The 18843-nt window shown below is 54.4% G+C and overlaps 1 protein-coding gene across 6 annotated transcripts in view; it reads left to right on the plus strand.

The window, feature by feature from the left end:
- The window catches only part of KIF7 (kinesin family member 7), a 32696-nt gene that overhangs the window by 4148 nt on the left and 9705 nt on the right, over positions 1–18843 (plus strand). Inside the window, exons 2-11 of one of the 6 annotated variants that reach the window (XM_053223558.1) lie at positions 3441–3792; positions 5451–5651; positions 6037–6430; positions 6655–7189; positions 7712–7825; positions 8350–8577; positions 9306–9442; positions 9787–9902; positions 10079–10231; positions 11903–12105. In XM_053223558.1, the coding sequence (XP_053079533.1) occupies positions 3465–3792; positions 5451–5651; positions 6037–6430; positions 6655–7189; positions 7712–7825; positions 8350–8577; positions 9306–9442; positions 9787–9902; positions 10079–10231; positions 11903–12105 (2409 nt within the window). In that variant the 5' untranslated portion in view covers positions 3441–3464. Of the gene's footprint in view, positions 1–224; positions 3793–5450; positions 5652–6036; positions 6431–6654; positions 7190–7711; positions 7826–8349; positions 8578–9305; positions 9443–9786; positions 9903–10078; positions 10232–11902; positions 12106–18843 lie in introns of those variants that run through there. The other 5 variants (XM_053223554.1, XM_053223556.1, XM_053223557.1 and 2 more) reach the window with 5 other exon arrangements.

Genomic DNA, 18843 nt, shown 5'->3' on the forward strand with positions numbered 1-18843 from the left:
CCATTTATCAGCTGCCCAGTTTGGGGTATTTTGTTCTGTTAACCTGAATGGACTAAGACACACAGAGAATAAGAGTTGGAAGGGAACCCTCCAAGACATCGACCGCTCTTACCTGCCTCCTTCATATTTTAGACTCTATTAGTTTTTAAAAACTTTTAAAATGTGTATTTAAAAATTTTTTTTAATGTTTATTCTTTTTTTTCTTTTTTTTTTGAGAGACAGAGAACGAGCAGGGGGAAGGGCAGAGAGAGGGAGGCACAGAATCCGATGCAGGCTCCAGGCTTCGAGCTGTCAGCACAGAGTCCCATGCGGGGCTCGAACTCACAAACCGTGAGATCATGACCTGAGCTGAAGTCAGATGCTTAACCCAAGTGCCCCTGTTAATATAATTTTAACTGGCAGGTATTACAGAGACGGGAGGGAGACCAGGGAGGAGGGTCTGCAGGGGTCCAGATGAGGGATAGTGGCGGCTTGGGTGGCCAGGGCGTAGAGGACAAAGGGTTTTGCCTGGACTGGAAGCTACAGGGGAGGGGAAGGAGGGGCTCAGTCCTGGACAAGAGAAGAGGAGGAGACAAGGACGGCTTGAGTGATGGGATGGACGGTGGGGGGCACACTGGAAATGCTGTTTGGGGACAGTCCCTCGGGTAGCACCTGCCCAGGTCGATGCAGGATGAATAACACCTCTGCAAGGTTCCCTTGAGCTGTTCACTCAGCATAACCTCCCTAACTGGAGAGGTTGGCTAAGAACCCCACAGCAAACCTCACCTCCCAGTGGCCTTTTTCAGGGGCAGCTGTCCATCCAGCACCCGAGGCTGGGTGCCAGTGCGGTCTACCAGTGGACCAGTGGTTCCCCTGCTCATTATAAACTGTGGGCTTACAAGCCAGCGCTGTGGGGCCAGGCCTTGTCAGGGCCTGTCCTGGGTGAGGCTCCCCCGGAGGCAGCTCCATGCTGCTCTCTGGCATGCTAGAAGGCCTGAGTAGTAGTTCTCTGGGGGGCTTCACCCATCCACCCCCTGTCTGGGTCACTCTGGGCCTTGGCAGAGAAGAGCCCCAGCAACGATTCTTTCCAGTGTGAGTGCAGAAGGTGCAGCCAGGGCCCGTTCACACAGGGTGGAGTGGGCCCCCAGCCCAATCTCCAGAATCTCATGGGGGAGGGGGATGGATCCTTCTCAGCTTTAGAGAAGGGGTCGTGAAATCAGGGAGAAAAGCGGGGCGGAGCCTTCCCGAGGATGGGGAAGGGAGAGATTTGCTGAGCTTTCAGGGGGCGTCGGCAGTGCTGGGATCGAGGGGCAGCCATGGCGGGAGGAGAGCAGGTCTGCCCCTGAACGAATCAGTTAATGAACAAATAGTAGCTTATCTTTAGTCCACTGTTACTCAGAATCGAGAGTTGGAAAATCCACTCTCCCCTCGCGGAGCGAAAAAGTCTCCTGGTTAGTTTTCGTCTTCTCACCTGTTGCAACTTGCATTGTAAGATTTAGGTGCCCCGCTCCATGAGCAGGCGGGCTTCTCCCGTTCGGAGAATCAGGCCCGCCTTGGTGGTCGCCGCGACCCCAGAATTCGGCAAGTCTGCGCTGGAATCAGAGCGCGGTTCCGGCAACCCGATTGGCCGCCCCACACCCCTGCCGCGCCCCCGGGCAAGGCCCCGCCCAATCCCCGCCCCTCCAGCCCTGACCCCGCCCTGTCTGCGGACCGACACCACGGCGCCGCCCGGCTCTCGCCTCCGCCCCCGAGCTCCCGGGCGGGCGGAGCTGCGGGCGAGGGGCGGGATGTTTTGGGGGGCGGGGGTCCCGATGACGGCATCGGAGCGCGCCGCGCGGAGGCTCGGAGTCTGACTGCACCCCTGGGGGACTGTGCTCCCACCGAGCAGGTGGGTTTGGGCCCGGGAGGGGTGGAGGTAGAGGAGGGGGGCGGGGGAGGCGCGCGCTCGCCCCCTCCCTGCGCAGGCCTGGGCCGGGTGGCAGCGGGAGCCGGCACTTGGGGAGCCCTGGACCCAGCACGAGGAGCCCCGATCCTTGCATACCAGCTCCTGGAGGCCCCTCCTTGAGCGGGCGGAAGCGCCCCCTTCCCTAAATCGGGGGCCTGAGGCCAGCATCCCGGGCCTGGCCGGCAGGGGCGAGCGCCGACGCTGGGAGAGTCGGGCCCGCATGTGTAATCACTTTTCCAAACTCCGGGAGCTCCTGTCGCGTGCCCGCTTCCTCCCGCGCCAGACCGCACCCGTGGAGTTGTCCCGGAGCCTTGGGTGCGCGGAGTTCTGTGTCTCGAGCGCTGGAAGAGCTCAGGGTGCGGGGCGAGCCGAGGCGCCCACTGTATTGCGCGATAGTTACCGCTGTGTCCCCAGGGCCGGGCACCCAGCAAGGGACTGGAGGATTGAGTGAGGGAAGGGACGAACCGTTACGTGTGCTCAGAGAAGTTCAGTAGTGACAAACCAAGTGCTGCGGACCCGGTGGGTAGGAGGCGGTGTGGACCGTGATAAGAAGAGAACGGGGACGGGGAGAGTTTTTTGGATGCAGTTTCATCATCACTGTTGGGCAGCTACTAAGCGTCCGACCTTGTGCTGGGCGGTGGAGATCCTGCAGGAAGGGAGACGCAGGGTCCCTGCCTCCCAGCTCCCTCTGCTACAGAGTGGCCAGTGGCGGGTGGGAGCGTCACCGGGCGTCGTGTGTGCGCCGCGGTGCGGACACGGAGCAGAGGCGCTTCCCTGGCTCCCTGAGGGAGAGGGGGCCAGTCCAAGACCAGAGAAATGAGGAGCCTTGGGCAACACGGGGTGGGGTGCAGGAGGGGAGCAGACAAGGCAGGGCTGTTAAAGTTTGGATGGCAGTGGGGAGCCTCTCTTGGGAGAGTGTCAGCAGGAGGGTAACATGATTGCATTTGCAGTTTTGAAAGATGCTCCTGGTTGCTGCGTTGGAGACAGAACAGTGAGGAAGCTGGTCACAGCCATCCTGTGGAGATGTCAGTGGCCGGGAGCGGGGCTTTGGCAATAAGATGGGGAGAAGCAGGTGCACTTGAGAGATATTTAGGAGATGGAATTGGCAGGTTTGGTGGTAGGAGTTTGGTCTCGAAGGATCTGGCTTTTTTGAAGAAGGCGGGGCAGGGAGGTGTGAGGTGACAAGGGCGGAGGTGATGGAGACCCTGGTGGGTATTAGGGAAAGGGGCTCCCTGATGTGGTGGTGGTGGAGCGTGCGTGTTCTAGGAGATGGGGTCACCGGGGAGGGGTGCGGCTGGAATACGGAAGCCCTTGGGAGTCAAGTGGAGGAGTTGGGGGCCTTCTTTTGCCAGTGACGGGAACCACACAGTGTTACCGTGTAGGACCGCATGTGGCCCTCGCAGTATTCGGACACCAGGCACCCTCCCTTCCATGTCCCCAAGGTCGGGAGCCCCGGGATCTGGCTCCGGGTCACCTGCAGGTGCTGATGGCCAGGGCCCTCTTCCTCTCTCTACAGGACCGGGAGCTGCCCTCCCCCAGCATGGGGCTGGAGGCCCAGAGGCTGCCGGGGGCCGAGGAGGCCCCGGTGAGGGTGGCCTTGAGGGTCCGGCCGCTGCTGCCCAAGGAGCTGCTGCACGGGCACCAGAGCTGCCTGAGGGTGGACCCGGGGCACAGCCGCGTCACCCTTGGTCGAGACCGCCACTTTGGCTTCCACGTGGTGCTGGATGAGGACACGGGGCAGGAGGCCGTGTACCAGGCCTGCGTGCAGCCCCTCCTCGAGGCTTTCTTTGAGGGCTTCAACGCCACGGTCTTTGCCTACGGTCAGACGGGCTCCGGGAAGACGTACACCATGGGGGAGGCCAGTGTGGGTGAGTGACCCAGCGGGAGGCCCCGTGCCCTTGTGGAGTCTCCCCAACTTCTGCCCCTGTGTTCCTGCTGCCATACCCCCGTCGAAGGCGAGCTGGGTTCCCAATCTGACCTGCGGCCCCGGGTGGGAGCGGCCGTGTCGGGAGGCTGACCAGGACGGGAAGGAAGAGTCCTTGACGTGGGGAGCCTTTTGCACCTCCACAGAGATAGGGTCACACTGTGTGGCTCCGGGGACTTCAGGGGGAGGAAGGGCGAGGCAAGTCGGCTGGTCTCTGGAGGTCATCAGGATGGCTGACACAGCTCAGGGACCCGTGTTCTAGTCAGAGTAGTGGGAGGGGGGATTGTTCTGGAAGAGCCGAGTTTGGCTGCTGCCTGGCAAGGGGGCCGGCAGTTCAGTGAGGCCCTGGAGCGTTCGTTTGGGAGGGATGCTTTGGGCCAGTTGAAGGAACTGCCCCACGTTAAGTAGCACAAACGTTCTCTCTCTTAGGTTACAAACGCATACAGGTGTGCCGTAGAAAATTAGGAAAATACAAACACGAGCATTTGGTACTTTCCAGAAATCACTCGCCCTGATACCATTCCAATTTCTCTGAGAAAATTATTTTACCTTTTAAAAAATGGATTATATTGTACTTGTTCTTTTATATCCTGTTTTTTTCTTACAATATATCATACACATGTCTCTAGATCATTAAATATTCAAGCTAATTTAAAAAAAAATTTAGGGGCGCCTGGGTGGCGCAGTCGGTTAAGCGTCCGACTTCAGCCAGGTCACGATCTCACGGTCCGTGAGTTCGAGCCCCGCGTCAGGCTCTGGGCTGATGGCTCAGAGCCTGGAGCCTGTTTCCGATTCTGTGTCTCCCTCTCTCTCTGCCCCTCCCCCGTTCATGCTCTGTCTCTCTCTGTCCCAAAAATAAATAAATGTTGAAAAAAAAATTTTTTTTTAATTTAATGTTTATTTTTGAGAGCGAGCGACAGAGTGTGAGCTGGGGAGGGGCAGAGAGAGAGGGAGACATAGAATACAGAGCAGGCTCCAGGCTCCGAGCTGGCAGACAGAGCCCGACGTGGGGCTCCAACCCACAAGAGATCATGACCTGAGCTGAAGTCGGACACTCAACCGACTGAGCCACGCAGGCGCCCCTCCAAGCTGATTTTTTAATGGTGGCTTGGCATTCCATTGTGTATATAAGTTAACTTATTTAACCAGACCCCTATTGGATCTTAGGACGGACTCTTAGGATGTTTGCATTCTTTTGAAGTTATGAAGAGTGATGTTCTGAACACCCTCTTATTACTTCCTTGGGATAAATTTAGGAGGTCCTTTAGCTAACTGAGCGTAGACTATAGTAATGAGCTCCCTGACCCGGGGAGTAATCAAGCCAAGGGTATCTGATGATCTAGCAGAGATGTGGTGGAGGGGATGCTTATTACTTCATGAAAGGGGTTGGCCGAACCTTGAGAGGTTGCTTCCAACTCTGAAGTTCCATAATTCTGCCTGACCTTCCTGGAGCATGGTCTGGCTCAGGCTACCCAGCCATCCTGGCCTCCGCTGCTACGCTCATGCTGGAGCCCTGCCCTCCAGCTGCTGGCTGGGGCCCTGGGGCCTCGAGCCATGTCCGCCGAAGGCATGGTGGCAGGAGGCTCTGCCGTGTCTCCCCAGCCTCCCTTCACGAGGACGAGCAGGGCATCATCCCACGGGCCATGGCTGAAGCCTTCAAGCTTATCGATGAAAATGACCTGCTTGACTGTCTGGTGCACGTGTCCTACCTGGAAGTGTATAAGGAGGAGTTCCGAGATCTGCTGGAGGTGGGCACCGCCAGCCGTGACATCCAGCTGCGGGAAGATGACCGCGGAAATGTTGGTGAGGAGCTCCTGGGGCCTCCACTGGCTGGGAGTGGGACATGTGGCTTGATGCGGCTTCACCTGCTGAGGGGTGGCTCACCTGTCTGGGAGGGCTACCTCCTAACTGCGAAACCCGAGCCCTGGAACGTTTTGCCTTCCTTTCTCCCGTCTCCCCTGAGTTCAGTATATACTTATGTACCCAGAGTGCAAGGTGGGCATGGGCAAGTGGGAGCCCCTGGGGCCGGAGCCAGGATGGGCAGGACCCTCCCCACCCCTGCCTGTCAGGCATGGGGAAGGGGCATCTGAGTCGGGAAGAGCTGGCAAGGGCTAGCCCTGCTCTGCCTGCCCTCCTGGCCAGTCCCCGGCTGCCCCTGCGCTGGGCTCACAGCCTTGCGTGTCCTCAGTGCTGTGTGGCGTCAAGGAGGTGGACGTGGAGGGCCTGGACGAGGTGCTGAGCCTCCTGGAGATGGGCAACGCGGCGCGGCACACGGGCGCCACACACCTCAACCGCCTGTCCAGCCGCTCACACACCGTCTTCACGGTGACCCTGGAGCAGCGGGGGCGCGCCCCCAGCCGCCTGCCGCGACCCCCTGCGGGCCAGCTGCTGGTCTCCAAGTTCCACTTCGTGGACCTGGCGGGCTCGGAGCGGGTGCTCAAGACGGGCAGCACGGGCGAGCGGCTCAAGGAGAGCATCCAGATCAACAGCAGCCTCCTGGCGCTGGGCAACGTCATCAGCGCCCTGGGCGACCCCCAGCGCCGCGGCAGCCACATCCCCTACCGGGACTCCAAGATCACCCGGTGAGGGCCCTGCGGCCTGCGGCCCACGGGAGCAGGGGCCCCTCTCCGGCCGCTGGGGGTCAGGGGGCGGCGGGAGGCGAGGCGAGGAGGGGATGGGTCCCCTCTGGCTTTCCGGCCGCGCCGCCCACCGGTCCGAGGCCCCCCGGGCGACGAATCAGGGTCCCTGGGCCGGGCGCGTCCTGGCGCTCCGGCGCCCCTGACGCGCCCCCACCCGGCGTCCTCAGGATCCTCAAAGACTCGCTAGGCGGGAACGCCAAGACGGTGATGATCGCCTGCGTCAGCCCCTCCTCCTCCGACTTCGACGAGACCCTCAACACCCTCAACTACGCCAGCCGCGCCCAGAACATCCGCAACCGCGCCACGGTCAACTGGCGGCCCGAGGCCGAGCGCGCGCCCGAGGAGGCGGCGGCCGGCGCGCGCGGCCCCCCGCGCCACCGCTCGGAGACGCGCATCATCCACCGCGGACGGCGCGCCCCCGGCCCCGCCGCCGCCGCCGCCGCGGCCGCCGCCCGCCTGGGCGCCGAGTGCGCGCGCTACCGGGCCCGCACCGACGCCGCCTACAGCCTCCTGCGCGAGCTGCAGGCGGAGCCGGGGCTGCCCGGCGCCGCCGCCCGCAAGGTGCGCGACTGGCTGTGCGCCGTCGAGGGGGAGCGCAGCGCCCTGAGCTCCGCCTCCGGGCCCGACAGCGGCATCGAGAGCGCCTCCGCCGAGGAGCAGGCCACGCAGGGGCCCGGCGGGCCGAAGGTGGCCAAGGGCCAGGTGTGGCCCCGGGGACGGAGGGAGCGGGGAAGGGAGCCGTCTTCATACGGCCAGCGGCGCCCCTGCCCCTTGTCCATCAGCGCAGCGCATTCTGGATTCAGAGGCGATTCTGATGACCTTGACCGCGTCCTTTACCCTCCCGAGTCTCAGGGTCTCTGTCTGTGAAACAGGGATAACGTGGGTATCTACCTCCTAGGCTTGCTGTAAGGGCCGAAGGTGTACCAAGTGCCCAGCGCAGCACGCTAGTGGAGCCTCAGTGGGTTCCCAATAATAGTGATGCCGTTATTATTGTTAATAAAAGTATGATTCATAATCCAAGAGATGGCCCAAATAGCTTGCAGAGGGGACCACAGGCTGGGTGGGCTCTGGAGGCAGAGCCCCATTGCAGGCAGGGCTTGCAGCAGAGTAGCAAGCTGGACTAGGGGAACCCCTGGCAGGGCAGAGAGAGGGCCGGGGTGTCCCAGAGACAGGCAGGCTTGTCCGCCGGCTCCTGCCCCTGAAGCCTCTCTCCTTGCCCCATAGGAAGACGGGGCACTGCAGTTGCTCGCCCTGCAGAGCCAGGTGGCCCGGCTGGAGGAGGAGAACCGAGACTTTCTGGCGGCCCTGGAGGACGCCATGGAGCAGTACAAACTGCAGGTGGGGGCAGGCTTCCTCAAGGTGAAATCGAGCTGAGCTTCCGGGGACAAGGGGGAGTTAGCCAGGGCAGGCTTCTGGCAGGGTGGGAAGAGATGGAGGGGCCACAACTGAGCAACAGCGTGGAGGTGAGGAAGAGAATGGTGCGGGTGGTCGTGCCTGATGGCCATGACCCTGGATGAGAGGTGGGACTGGAGGGGCAGTCGGTCGGGTCCCCGTCGTCCCAAGGCAACTGGGTCAGCATTGCTCCCGGCGCCCTCTGGCGGCAGTGACTGGCATGAACGTGGAGGACTGACCTGGAGCTAGCAGGGTGGGGTGAGAGCTTGACCCTGAACAACTGGCGTGCGTGTGCGTGGGTGCGTGTGTGTGTTTGGGCAACAAGTGGTCAGAGGTATCTGGCCCTCCTCAGTTTTAGCCGAGAGAGGGTGGGGTGGCCCCTTTCTTCAGCTTCCCGCACTTCTGCCTGCCAGCATCCCGGCACCCTCCCCGTCCGCACCCCCCATCAGCACCCGGAACATGTCTTCCAGAGCGACCGGCTTCGGGAGCAGCAGCAGGAAATGGCGGAGCTTCGGCTGCGGCTAGAGCTGGTGCGGCCTGGCTGGGGGGCCCCAGGGCTCCTACAGGGCCTGTCTGCCGGCTCCTTTGCGCCCCGGCCTCACACAGCCCCCCTCGACGGTGCCCACAGCCACATGCTGGGCATGGTGCCCCCCGTCTGCCTTCCTGGAGATGAAGTTGGCCCTGAGAACTGGGGAGAGGTGAGGAGGTGGCGAGCCTGGGTCTCTTGCATTGGACAGGCTCCGGCAGGGGAAGGGCGGTGCTGCCGAATGTATCCGGCCTTTCCCGGGACCAGCTGTGAGATACCCCTTTCCAGTGCTCCTAGAGAAAGGGCCAAAATTTGGGGGACTCTGTAGGGCCGCTCAGAAGGGTCTGGTACCACTGGGCATCCCTGGGCTGGCTGGAGACTTTTGAAGTGAGAACGTTACAGAGGGAGTTGGGCTTCAGGCGCTGGATGGAAAGCTTGCACACCTCCAGAGATGGGTGGCTTATCACCTCTGAGGCCACCCCTTCTGTCTTTGCAAGTATACTTTTCCATGAGCCCTAATCTCCCTGAGCCCGGCCTTCTAGTCACTTGGGACCTTTTGGACAAAGGCTGTCCTGCATCTTCCTGAAAGTTCTGGGTCATCTCAGCTGTAAAAGCCCAAGGCATTGTGGGGAGGGAGGGTGTGGGTTTGACCGGAGTCTGTTATACATCCACCACTCTGGCAGGGCATTGCTGGTGAGCTGTATACAAAGATAGGGCAAGCTGTCACCCGTGGAGTCCCAGGTGCTATGGGTGCCACAGGGGAGGGGGCGCTGGGGGGTTGGGAGGAAGCTCCTACTCTCACTTGGGATTGGCAGGGCACGAGCAAAGATCAGTGATGGAAAATGGCTGATGGACGGTGCCCTGGGCGCTTTCTGTCCTGAAACCCTGGCACTCCCCTAGCAGGTGACAAATGGCAGAGAGCCTGGGGCCCAGCTGCTGGCAGAGGCAGACAGCCAGGGGAGCGGCTCTTCAGCTGCCTCGGAGGAGGAGGAGCAGGAGGAGGGGCAGCCGCCCCTGCGGCCCCCGCACCTGCGCAGGTGAGTGGGACCAGCTGCCCACCTGACCCAAAGCACCTCGGGAGCCAGGCTGGGCTGGAGGAGGACCCCACTGTGGTCTCAGGGAGCCCTCACCTCCGTTGCCCCGTCCGGTGGGGAGAGCAGATGGGGACTGCGGGCTTGGAACCGGTGGGGTGAGTACGCCACAGGGTGGGCCCCGGGCCTCCTGGTTCTCAGCCTTCACGGCGGCCTTCGGTGCCCCCAACAGCCCAGCCCCCTGGCCTCAGTTCTGCCAGACCGACGCCCCGAGGCTCCATTGACCCTGAGAGGACAGAAGACCACAGTGGCCTCTCTTCCTTCCTCTGAGTCCTGCTTCTGTCTTCCAGGAACGGGATCAACAACTGGAGCCAGAGGGTGGGGGCCCGCCCAGGAAGTCCCTGTGCCGGGAAGGGCCCAGAGCTTCACCCCGAAGAACCGGGTGCAGCCGTCCCGGGGCCCAGAGGTGAGCTGGGCCTGGTGCAGAGGGGGCTCTGACCCTCCCTTCCGTGATCCTGGACTGGCTGTTCCAGACGGTCCACACGCCATGCCTCGCCGCCCCTGCCCGGGGCGTGCCTCTCCCCTCTCCCGCCTCCCCCACTGATCGTTGGGGTGGTGGCCTTGACGGCGGGCTTGTTACAGTAGCCGGTGGGAGCAAGGCCCTGGCGCGGCCCCGCCGGACCCCAGCTGCCACGGCCTCTGAGCGGCGGCTGGCCCAAGCCCAACAGAAGATCCGGGAGCTGGCCATCAACATCCGCATGAAGGAGGAGCTCATTGGCGAGCTGGTCCGCACAGGTGAGGCGGTGGGCCTTCGGGCGGGCCTCCCGCCTGAGGGTGGTTAGGAGCGGGGACCAGGTGGCTTAGTGTGGTAGCCGACTCAGCCTCTTGGGGCTGTGTGACCTTGAGCAAGTAGAATAGCCCCTCTGTGGCTCTGTTTTCTTCTCTCTAAAGTGGGGCTAGTAATTGTACCTGCTTTTTGGGCCGTTGAGGGGACTTCATTCAGCTGAAGCGCTAAGACCGGTTCTCAGAAAGCAATACCTATTCGTGGTAGCGGTAGTTGTATTTGTCAGTTGCCTGCCGTGTTAGGCACCTTGCTGGGCACAGGATCCCCTACTCTTAGGGTGCAAACAATGGCCCCAAATCATGCTACGTCCGCCACTGGTGACACATGTAAAGAAGCAGCTGAGCCTTTTTATTTGAAGGGTTGTACATTTATTACAAAATGCATTATGAAGGGCCGCCTGGGTGGCTCCGTCGGTTGAGCGTCCGACTTCGGCCCAGGTCACGATCTCACGGTTCGTGGGTTCGAGCCCCACGTCGGGCTCTGTGCTGACAGCTCAGAGCCTGGAGCCTGCTTCGGATTCTGTGTCTGTCTGTCTGTCTCTCAAAAATAAATAAACATTTACAAAATGCATCATGAAGAATTTCAAACACAAGAGGAGGAAGGCTGGCACAGCAGGTCCCCGTGAGCCCGTCACCCGGATTTAGCATCACGAGCTTCTCCCATACATCCCTTTCCTTTGTCTCTTTTGCCTTCGCTGAGGTGTTTTGAAGCAAATCCCAGGCATCTTGTCATCTCACCCCCACACCGTTCAGTTTGCCTCTTTTTGGACACTTTAACCGACGTGCCATGAGCACGTCTAACGAAGCTCCACGTCCCCCCCACGCCCAGAGCACAAGCCTGTTCCCTCAGGTCTTTGGCAGAGTCCGTGGACAGCTGATTTGCTGGCACCCAGCTCCACACATGTCCCACACCGTGCTCGTGAGGCCTCTAAAGCGTCCCTCTCCTGTCTCCTCACAGTCCTGTAGACTGTCCCAAACCCCTCGTGTTCAGGACTTGCCCATTGGCTTCCTTGTGGTGTTATTTAACTCGTCCCTCCGCTCGCCAGATTTCCCGCCAATGGAAGTCAGTTCTGGAGGCTTAATTACATGCAGGCCCAACCTGTGTATTTGTTAGTAGGTGTCAGGTGAAAACAAAGCCAATTTAGGGGTGGTCTGGGAGGCTCAGTCGATGAAGCTTCCGACTCTTGACTTCGGCTCAGATTGCGATCTCGTGTCTCGTGAGTTTGAGTCCCGAGTCAGGCTCTGTGCTGGCAGCGTGGAGCCTGCTTGGGATTCTCTGTCTCCCCCTCTCTCTGCCCCTCCCCTGCGTACATGCACGTGCATTCTCTCTTTCTCTCTCTCTCTCTCTCACAAAAACAAACATTTAAAAAAATAAAGCCAGTTTAACCCCTAATTTCTGTGGGTCATTGCTATGGATGAGGCTAATTTTAATTGAAAAAGTAAGGGGCTTAAAGGAAAATATAGTAAATAACTCACGGTACCAGTGGTGCGGAGGCTTGGCAAAACCCCCACAGGTGACTGTGGCTGACAGAGGTCTGGAACCCCTCCCAGGGGAGCCAAGCGATGGTCCCCTTGGGGGAGAGGCTCTGCCTGTGCTGATGAGGCCCCCGCTCTTTCTTCCAGGCAAGGCGGCCCAGGCCCTGAACCGGCAGCACAGCCAGCACATCCGGGAGCTGGAGCAGGAGGCGGAGCAGGTGCGGGCAGAGCTGAGCGAAAGCCAGAGGCAGCTGCGGGAGCTCGAGGGCAGGGAGCCCCAGGACGCCGGCGAGCGGTCCCGGCTCCAGGAGTTCCGCAAGAGGGTCGCTGTCGCCCGGAGCCAGGTGCAGGTCAGTGTGGGGATCCCGGGGCAGTGGCTGGGGGCCTGGGATCAAGCCAGGTGGGCCCCGGGGCCAGGTTCACCGGCACCCGTGGGCGCTCAGGCCCTCGTGGCCCAGCCCCTGGCTGGCTTGGGGAACGGCCTCCGGCTCCCAGGGTGAGGCCGGTGTTACACAGAAGTCAGCGGTGCTGAGCGGGGGGGGGTCTCAGCTGTAAACACAGCAGAGGCAGGGAGGCCGTGCTGCTTGCAGTCCAGTGAGGGGTGGGCATCGAAAGCAAGCTACCCTTCCTCATGCGCCCCCCCCCCCCCCCCCCGGCTCCCCGGCCACTTCTCTCTCCGTCCCGTCTTCTCTGTCTACCCCTCGGGCCGTCAGTCTGTCTGACTCGAACATCTGTCTGTCACGCTGTTGGTTGGTAACCCCCTCCGGAGCTTCCCGGGTGTAACCTGAAATGGGTCCCTGCGTGCAGAGGGCAGGGAGAGACCAAAGAAAGAGGCAGCCACCCCAGGTAGAAAGGTTCCCTAAGCAAGGGAGCTTGCACACCAGTCTTGTCTTGGCGGCAGCAAGGTGAGTGGCTCCCCGCACCCACGCACCACATCTTAAAAGTTTGTGAGGCTCCCTGAACTGCGTTCAGTCGTGTGCACATGCAGTGTTCTCAGCGCCACATCACTCTCTCAAGGTCGTGTCCTTAGAGCCGCCTCGGGCAGTGGGAAAGGCGAGCAGAGCCCACGTTCCAAGGACAGGGGAGGGAGTGAGGAGCCTCTGATCACCTGGGTCCACCCAGCTCATGGGTCAACTAGATTCAACAAGGATCACACGTTAGCCGAACACACAACATTGTGTTTGGATGATGGCACAGGGGCCTCCTTGTAGGACAGTAATGTCCAAGGCCATTCTGTTTTGGAGGATAGCTGTTCTCACCAGAGACCTTTCAGTGTTGAGGACAGGCTTCTTTGGCTGTCATTTAAGCTTGCTAGATGAATTTAGTAAGGGCTTCTATGTGTGCTATACTGTCCTCCAGCCCAGTGGAGGGAACCAAGATGGCGGCCAAACGATCGTACTGTTGGAAAACAATGTCCGCCTGGCCTTGAGGAGAGGGAAGTTTGCAGCTTTAGGATATTGACCTGGTTGTGCGTACCGTACATGTTGGCTGGGGGAGGCAGCACTGCCAGGTGTGAAGAGATGGACTGGGGGATGTGCCCAACCAGGACTCCCACCTTCTTCCCTCTCCCAGTGGCACATTTACCATTCCGCGTCTAGTGCGTTTCACTAGGTCGGGCTTGTAGCAGGACAACAGGATCCCAGTGGAGACCGAGGAGTTCCCTCGAAGTAACTCACCCATCCAGATGGGACACCCCAGGCAAGTTCTGGTAGACCATCCCTTTCCCAGGCGTGGTGGGGCTTGGTGTTCTCAGCAGCACAGCACATGGCTCCATGGTGAGAGTTGAGACAGTGGCTGTTTCCCATGACTTCCATACCTCGACGGGATTGGGTGCCTTGGCAAGAGGCCCCAGTCTGGCATATGGGGCACGGGCCCTACTGGTTGATCACTCAACTGTATGAAAGCCTGGGGGAGTACTTTAGTCCACCCAGCCAGAGTGGTTTTATCTGTTACTACTATAGTCTGCTGGGTTGTTTTGTTTTGTTTTTTTTTTTTTGAAGTATAGTTGACATATTACATTAGTTTCAGGTGCACAACATAGTGATGCACCAAGTGTGTGTGTACTTATGGTGTGCTCACGGCAAGTGTAGCTACCATCGGTCACCACACAACGTTGTTACAATCCCATTGACTTTATCCCCTGTGCTGTGTCTTGCCCCATGAGTTATTCATTCCATAACTGGAAGCCTGTACCTCCCACTCGCCTTCACCCGTGCCACCTCCCCCTCCTCTCTGGCCACCGTGAGTTTGTCCTCTGTATTTATGGGTCTGTTTGTGCTACTTGTTCTCTATATTCCACATATAAGCAAAATCATACAGTATTTGCGTTTCTCATATTTCACTTAGCATGAAACCCTCCAGGTCCATCCATGTTGTTGCAGATGGCGAGATCTCATCCCTTTTTTATGGCTGAGTAATATTCCATTGTACATATACGCCACATCTTTATCCCTTCATCTATCGATGGACACTTGGGTTGCTTCCATATCTTGGCTATTGTAAATTATGCTGTAGTAAACATAAGGTGCTTATATATATCCTTTCAAACTAGTGTTTTCACTTTCTTTGGGTAAATGCCTAGTAGTGTGATTACTGGATCATATGGTAATTCTATTTTTAATTTTTTGAGGAACCTCCATACTGTTTTCCACAGTGGCTGCATCAATTAGCATTCCCACCATCAGTGCACGAGGGTTCCTCCCTGCCCCACCCCCCCCATCCTCACCAACACTTATTTCTTGTCTTTTTACATCTAGCCATTCTGACAGGTGTGAGGTGATACCTCATTGTGGTTTTGATTTGTATTTCCCTGAGGATCAGTCATGTTGAGCGTCTTTTCGTGTGTCCGATGACCGTCTACCTGTTTTCTTTGGAGAAATGTTTGTTCATGTCTTCTGCCCATTTTTGATGGGAGTATTTTTTTGGTGTTGAGTTGGGTAAGTTCTTCATATATTTTGGATGCTAACTCTTTATTGTAAATGTCATTTGCAAATATCTTCTCCCATTCCATAGGTTTTAGTTTACTGTTTGTTTGCGCAAGCTTTTTATTTTTATGAAATCCCAATAGTTTATTTTTGCTTGTTTTCCTTGCCTCAGGGACTCTATCTAGAAAGAAGTTGATGTCAGAGATGTTACTGCCTGTGTGCTCTTCTAGTAGGGACTTTTATGGTTTCAGGTCTCACATTTAGGTCCTTAATCCATTTTGAGTTTATTTTTGTGGATGGTGTAAGAAAGTGGTCCAGGTTCATTCTTTTGCATGTGGCGGTCCAGTTTTCCCAGCACCATTTGTTGAAGAAACTATTTTCCCCATTGTATATTCTTGCCTCCTTTGTTAAACATTGACCACATAAGTGTGGATTTATATCTGAGCTTTCTGTTCTGTTTTATTGATCTATGTGTCTATCTTTGTGCTAGTACCATACTGTTTTGATCACTACAGCTTTGTAATGTAACATGAAATCTGGAGTTGTGATACCCACAGCTTTGTTTTTCATTTTCAAGATTGCTTTGGCTATTTGGGGTCTTTCATGGTTCCATACAAATTTTAGGATTGTTTGTTCTAGCTCTGTGAAAAATCCAATTGGTATTTTGGTAGGGATTATATTAAATCTGTAGGTTGCTTTGGGTAGTATAGACATTTTAATAATATTTGTTCTTCCAATCAATGAGCGTGGAATGTCTTTGCATTGGTTTGTGTTATCTTCAGTTTCTTTCGTCAGTGATTTATAGTTTTCAGAGTATAGGTCTTTCTCCTCTTTGAATAAGTTTATTCCTACATATTTTATTATTATTTGGTGCAGTTGTAAATGAAAGGGTTTTCTTAATTTCTCTTTCTGCTGCTTCATCGTTAGTGTATAGAAATGCAACAGATTTTTGTATAATTTTGTATCCTGTGACCTTACTGAATTAATTTATCAGTTCTAGTAGTGTTTTGGTGGAATTTTTAGGGTTTTCTGTATATAGTATCATGTCCTCTGCATATAGGAGTTTTCCTTTTTCCTTACCAACTTGGGTGCCTTTTATTTCTGGTCTGCTCGCAGTGGCTAGGACTTCTAGTACTATGTGGAATAAAAGTGATGAGAGTGGACATACTTTCCTTATTACTGACCATAGGGGAAAAGTCCTCAGTTTTTCATCATTAAGCATGATGTTAGCTGTGGGTTTTTCATATATGGCCTTTATTAGGATGAGGTATGTTCTCTCTAAACCTACTTTGTAGAGGATTTTTATCATAAATAGATGTTGTACTTTGTCCAATGCTTTTTCTGCATCTATTGAAACGATCGTATGGTTGTTTTCTCTTATTGATGTAATGGGTCACATTGATTTGTGACTGTTGAACCACCCCGGTGCCTTGCACCTCAGGAGTAAATCCTACCTCATCATGGTGAATAATTTTTTAAATATATTGTTGGGTTTGGTTTGCTAGTACTTTGTTGAGGGTTTTTCTATCTATGTTCATCAGAGATATTGGCATGTAGTTCTCTTTTCTTGGTCATGTCTTTGACTCGTTTTGGTATCAGGGTAATGCTGGCCTCAGAACGGATTTGGAGGCTTTCCTTCCTCTATTTTTTGGAATAGTTTGAGAACAATAGGTATCACTCGTCTTTAAATGTTTGGTGGAATTCTCCTGTGAAGCCATCTGACCCTGGACTTTTGTTTGCTGGGAGTTTTTGTTTTTTGTTTTTTTTTTAATTACCAACTCAATTCCATTGCTGGTAATCAGTCTGTTCAAATTTTATTTCTTGGTGATTAGTTTTGGTAGGTTATGTGTCTAGAAATTTATCCGTTTCTTCTAGGTTGTTCAATTTGCTGGTGTATCATGTTTCTTAATATTCTCTTTACCATCCTTTGTATAATTTCTTTGGTGTCACTTATTATTTTTCTTCTTTCATTTCTGATTTTGAGTCCCTCCCCTGCTTTCTTTTTGATAGGTTTGGCTAAAGGTTTATCAATTTTGTCGATCTTTTCGAGGAACCAGCTCCTGGTTTCATTGATCTGTTCTATTTTTTTTAGTCTCTGTTTTATTTCTGCTCTAATCTTTATTATTTCCTTCCTTCTGCTGGTTTTGGATTTTGTCTGTTCTCTTTCTTGCTCCTTTAGGTATAAGGTTAGATTGTTGATGTGAGATTTTTTTCTTTTTGAGGTAGGCCTGTGTTGCCATAAACTTCCCTCTTAGAACAGCTTTTGTGGCACCCCAAAGGTTTTGGGCCATTGTGTTTTCATTTTCATTTGTCTCCATATATGTTGTTGATTTCTTGGTTGGCTCATTCATTGTTTAGTAGCATATTTAACCTCCATGTATTTTGTGTTCTTTCCAGATTTTTTCTTGTGGTTGATTTTTAGTTATGGTCAGAAAAGATGCATGGTAGGACTTTGATCTTTTGGAATTTGTTGAGACTGGTTCTGTGGCCTAATGTGTGATCTGTTCTGGAGAATGTTCCATGTGCACTTGAAAAGAATGTGTATTCTGTTTTAGGATGAAATGTTTTGAATATATCTGTTAAGTCCATCTGGTCCAGTGTGTCATTCAAAGCCACTGTTTCCTTGTTGATTTTCTGTTCGGATGATCTGTCCATGAATGTAAGTGGGGTGTTAAAGTCCCCTATTATTATTGTATTACTATTAATTAATTACTTTTTGTTTGTTATTAACTGCTTTATGTGTTGGGTGCTTCCGTGTTGGGTGCATAAATATTTACGATTGTTCTATCTTGTTGGATTGTTCCCTTAATGACTACATAATGTCCTTCCTTGTTCTTGTTACAATCTTTGTTTTAAAGTCTATATTGTCTGATAGAATAGATTACTACCCCAGCTTTCTTTTCACATCCATTTACATAATAGATGTTTCTCCATCCCCTCACTTTTTTTTTAAGTTAATTTATTTATTTTGAGAGAGAGAGCGAGAGCGAGCATGATCAGGGGAGGGGCAGAGAGGGAGAGAGAGAGAATCCCAAGCAGGCTTTGCGATGACAGATTGGATCCCAATGTGAGGCTCAAACCCATGAACCATGAGACCATGACCTGAACCGAAACTAAGGGTTGGACACTCAAGTGACTGAGCCACCCAGGCATCCCACCATCCCCTCACTTTCAATATGCAGGTGTCTTTAGGTCTGAAATATGTCTCTTTTAGGCATTATATAGTGGGTCTTGTTTCTTTAATCCATGTCACACTGTGTCTTTTTTTTTTTTTTTAATGTTTTCTTATTTTTGAGAGAGAGGAAGGGAGAGCGGCAGAGAGAGAGAGGGGGGAACAAAAGGTTCCGAAGCGGGCTCTGCACTGACAGCAGAGAGCCTGATGCTGGGCTTGAACTCATGAACCATGAGATTATGACCTCAGCTGAAGTCGAGTACTTAACCAACTGAACCATCCAGGTGCCCCGATACTGTGTCTTTTGATTGGAGCATTTAGTCCATTTACATTCAAAGTAATTTTTGATAGGTATGTATTTATTGCCATTTTACTGTTTTTTATAGTTCCTCTCAGTTTCTTTATTCTTTTGCTCTTTTCTTCCCAGTTTCCTGGCTTTCTTTAGTGATATACTTGAATTCGTTCCTCTTTATTTTTTGCATATCTATTCCTGGTGTTTGATTTGTGGTTACTGTTAGGTTTGTATCTAACATCTTCTACAAATAGCAGTCTATATTAAGTTGATGGTCGGTTAAGTTGGAAACCATTCTTTACTCCTCTCCCCACCACATTGTAGGATTTATGATGTCATACTTTACAACCTTTTACTTTGTGAGTCCCCTGACTGATTTTTACAGATACACGTATTTTACTTCTTTCATGCTTCCTACTTTTCTTACTCTTACTTATGATCTTTTCTTTCCACTGAAAGAGTCCCATTTAACATTTCTTGCAGAACTGGTTTAGTGGTTGTGAACTCCTTTAGCTTTTGTTTGGGGAATTCTTTCTCTCTCCTCCTATTCTGAATGATGGTGTTACGGGGTAGATTATTCTTGGCTGCAGCCTTTTCCTTTCAGTGCCGTGAATGCCATTCCCTTCTGGCCTGCAAAGTTTCTGCTGAAAAATCAGCTGATGGTCTCATGGCGTTTCTCTTGTATGTAACTGTTTTCTCT

This window comes from Acinonyx jubatus, chromosome B3 (assembly GCF_027475565.1).
Source record: "Acinonyx jubatus isolate Ajub_Pintada_27869175 chromosome B3, VMU_Ajub_asm_v1.0, whole genome shotgun sequence".
Classification (NCBI taxonomy): Eukaryota; Metazoa; Chordata; class Mammalia; order Carnivora; family Felidae; genus Acinonyx; species Acinonyx jubatus.